General features: G+C 39.3%; 1 protein-coding gene across 4 annotated transcripts in view; it reads left to right on the top strand.

Moving 5' to 3' along the window:
- The window catches only part of IGSF5 (immunoglobulin superfamily member 5), a 61,453-nt gene that overhangs the window by 35,001 nt on the left and 19,785 nt on the right, over positions 1-6,667 (top strand). For 2 of the 4 annotated variants that reach the window (XM_006158166.3, XM_006158168.3), the window contains one exon: positions 4,899-5,039. The exons of 1 other annotated variant lie outside the window; for it this stretch is intronic. In XM_006158166.3, the coding sequence (XP_006158228.1) occupies positions 4,899-5,039 (141 nt within the window). Of the gene's footprint in view, positions 1-4,777; positions 4,805-4,898; positions 5,040-6,667 lie in introns of all 4 variants that reach the window. One more of the 4 variants, XM_006158165.3, reaches the window with a different exon arrangement.

The raw sequence follows: 6,667 nt of genomic DNA on the forward strand, positions 1-6,667 counted from the left end.
AGAAAATCTCTAAGGCCCTATCTTCCCATCCAGCCTCGTCAGATACTGCTATCCCTACCACACAACCAGAGTTCTGATTCTGGCTCACGCGCTCTCTAGCCTGTTTGGCTTTGGGCAAGTTATTTAAGCTCTCTGAGCCTCAGTTTTTTCTTCTATAAAACTGAGATGATAATAATGCCTGCCTTGTAGAGTTGTTGGCGAGAAGTATATAGGTTAAAATCCCTCAAGGACTTAGGACAATCCTTGTCCCAGAGCATAGAGAACAGAATGATCATCAAGTGTTGTACCACCTTTATCAGCATAAGCGTGTGTTTTGCATGTGGTGGTGACACTTTGTGGTAATATAGTTGGTTTCAGGAAGTGTTATGTACCCTTTTAAAACTGCACATCCCTTTGGGAGCATCTGGGAAATACAATTTTCCTTTTCTTCACAGGTGGGAAAAGGGCAATCTCAAAGCTGAGATTAAAGCACACAGTAATGTCAGTAATGTGGCCCCAACAGCACACAGTGGTTTGAAGGAGTATAGGGAGAAAGGCAAGCACTGTTGAACTTGGAGCTGATCCTCCCTAGTTGCCATCTGAGGGCTGCTCAGGTACAGCATGTGCACCTTCTCCAGTAAATCTACCATCCATCTCCAGTCATGCACACCTAAGGACTAAGGTACACGGCAGGGATCATGGCCTCCTGTAAACTTTCATGAAAATAACCATGTTTCATATGAGCCCTGAGCTGTGTTTTTCCCAGAAGGATGATTCTACCTTGGATCTAGAATGTGGCAGAATGGAAAGACATGAGTCAGAGGACCTGGGATGTTCTGTGTTGAGCTCTCTCGGTCAGTGTAGTTAGTCTCTGGACCCTGACTGTCTTACCTGTCTAACATAGGAATTTGACTATGGAGGAGATCATTCCAAGATGCTGTGTTTTCTGTCTATTGTCCAATTTTTGATTTATCAATATATGCCCATTTTTTAAAATGTAAAGTTACTCACTTGGAAAAATTAGCCTCCTAAACAAAGGTGTCCCTTATATACTATATGTGTATATGTATATGTGTAATGCATGATAAATTAAAAATGATTATCAATATAAGAAAGGTTCGTTGTATGGCCCCAGTACTACATTATGGCTACTACTTTATGGCTCTCACACTATGTTTTGGGTTGTGCTGGATTAGAGAGAGATTTAAGTTTAAGTTTCTTCTAGGTGTGAAACTTCATGGAAGTCTTCAATAGTGTGTGATCACAGCAAATAGGAAGTGAAAAACAAAAACAGAAACAAATACACACACAAAAAACAAGCATGTGGTTTCTGATACCAGCTACCATTTTGGTCTGAGTTTGGGCATTTCACTGAGTGCTGGCATTGCTTTATTTAAACTTGGAAATTAAATTAGGACAAGAGAGAGTACAAAGCCACAGTCTTTCTTCATTCAATCACTAACCCCAACAAGTTGGCCTTCCCCTTCCTTTAAACAAACACTCCCTGAGAATAAAGCAAGCTATCACTGTGCTAGATTGGAGAAAAGGTTGTCATACCAAGAGCAGTTGACAGAAGGTTGGAATAATGGTATTTCTCTCTCACAGAGGAAGAAAAGATCACTGATAAGGAGTGTATGAGTAAGCCAATCTCTTAAATCTCTTAAATATTTTCTTTTTTTTTTTTTTTGAGAGAGAGTGTTTTTTTTTCAGAAAGACAGAGAGACAGAAAGCAAAAAATCACCCCCCAGGGGGAATGGCCACACCACAATCCCTTCTCCTCCTTTCTCCTCTCGGGATCTTGAGCATGCCCGCACACGCGCCCAGCGTGAGTTTAAGCCACCTGGTCTGGGACTTGAACCAACGGTCGACTACGTGGTAGTCCAGCGACATAGCCATTATACTAACTGCTGGTCCCCCTATCTCTTAAATCTTGAGCCAAACTTTGATGTTTAACACTAGACGGCTCCCTTATTATAAAAACTTGCAATATGTGCACATTTCACTTTGTAAAGGAGTCCATCAAACTGGATATAGGATGACCATGGCAATTTCAGACATGTGCGGTGGACCTAACATCACTTTCAGAATGTTCTCACACAGCTCTTGAGTGTATGAACAACCTGGCAGGGAAAGAATTGTTACTGGTGAGTGAACCAGAGGCCCACAGTAACATGACCAGTAGACAGTGGCCATGAGGTTTGACTGGTTCCATTGATGAGAAGTCCAAAGCTCTCATCAGTCACAAGGCTCCATAAAGTGGTCTGATGTTCAATTCCAGATTGGGACTAGCATTATACAGTGCTGGTCTTAATTGTTTCCTTATCATATCTGCAAGAGGGGGAATATGGGAGCATCCTGGATTGTGTATGTGTGTGTGGGGTTGCTTGAGCAGTGTTTACATACATACATACATACATACATTTATTTATGCCATAGGGAACATGTACTTGCTGGAGAGGTAACAGAGAGAGAGAGGGAAAGTGAAAAATCACCCCCCCCATCCCCACCCCAGTGGAGATAGCCATGGCACAATCTCTTTTCTTCCACACCTCTTTTGAGATTGTGGCCATGCATGCACATGTACCCAGCATGATTTTCAAGCTGCTGAGTCTGGGACTTGAATTGTGGTTGACCATGTGAGTCCAGCACCTTAACTATCATGCCACCTGCTGGCCCTGTAGTGTTCACATTTTGGTTTTACATTAGAAATTCTCAAAGTGTGGGTTACCAATAACCTACATCTCAGTCCCTAGCTCTGTATCTCTAAAGGTGAACTTTGGATCTGCACATGTAACAAGCATTCTAGGTAATGTTTGGGATTCTGCAGTCTGTGGAGCAAGGGGATAAGCTTGCTCTTTGGATATGAAAGGACTGGCTTCTGTTACTGCTCTGATTCTGGGGAGAGGTGGTGTGGTATGGGAAGTGTAGAGGTCTGCCCCTTGTCCTTTCACCTTTTCTGAGGGGTGGGGAGAAAACCATTTCCCTGTCACTATCTCTAATTTTGGAAAGGTGGTGGGTAGCACGAAGATAGACGGTGCTAGCAAAATAGCTGGGTTTCCTACAATCCTACCATCCTCTAAAAACACTAATATAGAGGGAAAAGTGAGCCCTACATCCTCTTTCAGTTGCAATTGACTTCCTGTACACAGTCTTCTCTTCTCTGTGTAGAAAGGAATCCAGCATCTCAGTCTGTCTCCCATCCAGACAGGCATCAATTTGCTCATCAACTATTTTGCCTAATATGTGCTAAATACTTAGGGCATAAGAAAAGTAATACACAGTGCTTGACCTTGAAAGGACTAAGTCTATTGAAGACAGTAGCAGGTGTATTAAAAGAGATGGAAGCAATAGTGGTAGATTTCATGAATGTGGATGCTATTAAAAAAGTCAAAATTATTAAGTGTTTCTTAATGTCTTAGAAAAAAATTTAAAAATCATAATGGGTAATACAGAGAAGCTTTGTACAAAGGGCAAAAGACAAATATTCTTTAATAAAACATAATTCTTTAAAGCACTGAGTTCTCTGAGTTTTAGCACTTGATTTTAGACAATTCTGTGAATTATTATGCAATTGGCTCTTTACTTGACCATGAATCAGTATTCATGTAGTCGATGACGGAAGACACCAGGGTATGAAGGATTATCTCTCACCACTTCTGTAACGTATTCTGAGCATTTAACTTTGACATCGGAATAGGAAACTAATTGTAAATCAATTTTCAAGGAAAACTATAAGGAAGAACATCTAAGAGTTTGTTTTTCAGCTCTAACCTCTGTTTCTGAAGTGCTTGATAGTCATTCATTTCAAAGCTCACCCTATGCTTCTCCAAAGGAAACTTATTATTTAATACTTTTTAGAGACTGGCATCTAATAAAACAGCATGCATTACATTGACATACCACCTAAGCAACTTAGCTTGAGTGACAGACTATGGTTAAACAGATCAACTTAAATGTTTGTGTTTGACTTCAGCATGGTTTGGGTAGAACCAAAGATGGGAAATGCTGGATAAAAGCTCTCTTAGGAATACCCATGCAGATCCCATAAGCCAATGGCCAGGTCGTGCTGTCCAACAGGACTTCCCGTGATGATGGAAATGCTTTACATCTGTGGACTGAGCACTTGAAAAGTGGCTGATGCAACTGAGGCATTGGATATGCAATTGCACATAATTTTAGTGAATATAAATCTGAATTGAGGTAATACTTGAAGTATTGGTCAGCTCTAGCTAAGGCATGGTGTCTAAAATGAAAATGGCTTTTTGTTTTCTTCTTCCTTCTATCTCCACTTCTCTTTTATTTCCTGCTTGCTGTGCCTTGTATTACCTCTTTTCTCTCCCAACTCCATGACTATTAGATAAAATAAGTGGGCAAAATAGGCACAAAAGATGGTTCTTCCTGAGGAGCCATAGAAAAAACAATTACAACCCAAGAAGTAAATCCTGTGGTGGTCTGAGTGGGGCTGTGGTGGAGCCCCAACCTTAAAAGCTGTCAGCCCAGCTCACCCTTCCCCACCTCTCAGAAATGTTAAAGGCATTAACCCAGTAATACTTGCACTGAGTTACCAGGTAGTTACTTGCTGGCGGCACTAAATATTGTGATAGAAGATACTGTAGAGGATTGAATCATTAAATACACTAAAAGGAAATTGTCCTGTGATACCTAGTCATGACAGGCTGATAGTTTATAAGAATATCAGAAAACTTAATGCGATTCATAGTGTGGCAGAAACCACAATTACATATCTTAGACAGTACAAGCATTATTAAAATATCTTTTTCTCTTTTTGACCTTGTAGGTAGTACTGATACACCAGGCACATCAGGTACATTATCATGCAATTTGTAGTTTGGCAAAATCTGTGATTCTAGACAGAGAAAGTGTCACTAAAATATTTTTTTCTCCTTTCAACCTTATAGGCAGTATTGATAAACCAGGTACATCATTGCCCACCTGGGCCATAGTTCTGCTTGCAGTATCACTTTCATTGCTTTTGATACTGATCATTGTTCTAATTATAATATTCTGCTGCTGTTGTGTCTCCGGGAGAGAGAAAAAAGGTAATTTTTAAAAATTCATATTGATTTGTTTATATTTTTGAACTTCTGATATAAATGGTCAAAGTTAATAAGCTTATTAGCACTTTAAAAAGATACATTAAGCACAATGAGCTATCACCTTATGTGTGTTAGAATGGCTATTATCAAGGAGACAAAGGATAACACATATTGGCAAGGATGTGGGAAAAATGGACCCCTAGTATACTGTTTATAAATATAAATCAGTATAGCTATTATGAAAACAGTACAGAGGTACCTTGAAAGATTGAAAACAGAACTACGATATGATCCAACAATCCTGCTGCTAGGTATATACTCAAAGGAAATTGAATTAGTATGCCAAAGAGACATCTGCACTCTCATGTTCATTGCAGCACTGGTCGTGATAGCCAGTATGTGGAATCAACATAGTGTCTTTCGACAGAGTAATGGATAAAGCAAATGTGGTATATATACACAATGGTGTACTATTTAGCCTTTAAAAGGGAAGAAAGAAATTCTGTCATTTGTGATTATAAGGAAGAACCTGGAAGAATTTATTTTAAGTGAAATTAGCCAGGAGTAGACAGAGAAATACCATGTGATCTCACTTACATGTGTAATCTAAAAAAATCCATCTCACAGAAACAGCGAGTAGGATGATGGCTGCTGGGTTGGAGGGTGGATGGGGGGTTTGAGAAGATAGTGGTCAAAGGGTGCAAAGTTTCAGCAGGGGGAGGACGACGAATTCTGGATAATGTATAGCATGGTGACTATTGTTAAAAACAAAGTATTGGAAAACAGAAACAAAAATAATGTATTAGATGCTTGCATTTCTTTTCTTTTTTAGGTTTTTGCTATAGGGTGTGTGCACTTGCCAGAGAGAGACAGAGAAACAGAAAATGAGAAATAACCCCCATTCCCAGGGATGGATGGCCATACCACAATCCTTCTCTATTCTCCTCTAGGAGTTTTGAGCACTTATGCGTATGTGCCCATTGTGATGTTCAAGCTGCTGGGTCAGCCCATGTGGGAATTCGGTGCCTTGATTACCATGTCACCTGTTGGCCCTGATACTTGAAAATTTGATGCTTGAAAACTGCTAATAGAATAGATCTTAAATGTTCTTACCACACACAAAAAAATGATATGTATGTGAGATAATAGATATGTTAATTCGCTTGATTTAGTCGTTTTTTAGGGTATACATATACAAGAACATCGTATTGTACACCATAAATACATACCATTTTTATCTGTCAGTTATACCCTAGTAAAACTGGAAAAACACCAATAACAAATAAAATAAAAACAAAGACAAAAGATATACTGGCTTTCAGAATCTTTGAAAGGAATTATGAGAAATTCACAGAGAAAGAAAAATCTTTCTTAAGGAAGGAAACCTCTCCTTGGGGTCTGATGCAACAGGTCAGGAAGAACAAGATCTTCAGGCTCTGACAACGTGATGAAGTGGCACTTTTCTCACTGAAGACACTGATTATTTGACATTTGGGCTTATTCATTCAGCTGTGATAATATACCATTTAGATACAATGGTTTTTCTAGAATAATACCAACCTACCTGAGCACATTAAAATTTTTCTGTTCTATAGATTTTTAAACTTCTGTTGCCAGGTAAATGTGGATGT

Source organism: Tupaia chinensis, unplaced genomic scaffold (assembly GCF_000334495.1).
Source record: "Tupaia chinensis unplaced genomic scaffold, TupChi_1.0 Scaffold000574_1, whole genome shotgun sequence".
In the NCBI taxonomy this organism is placed as follows: Eukaryota; Metazoa; Chordata; class Mammalia; order Scandentia; family Tupaiidae; genus Tupaia; species Tupaia belangeri.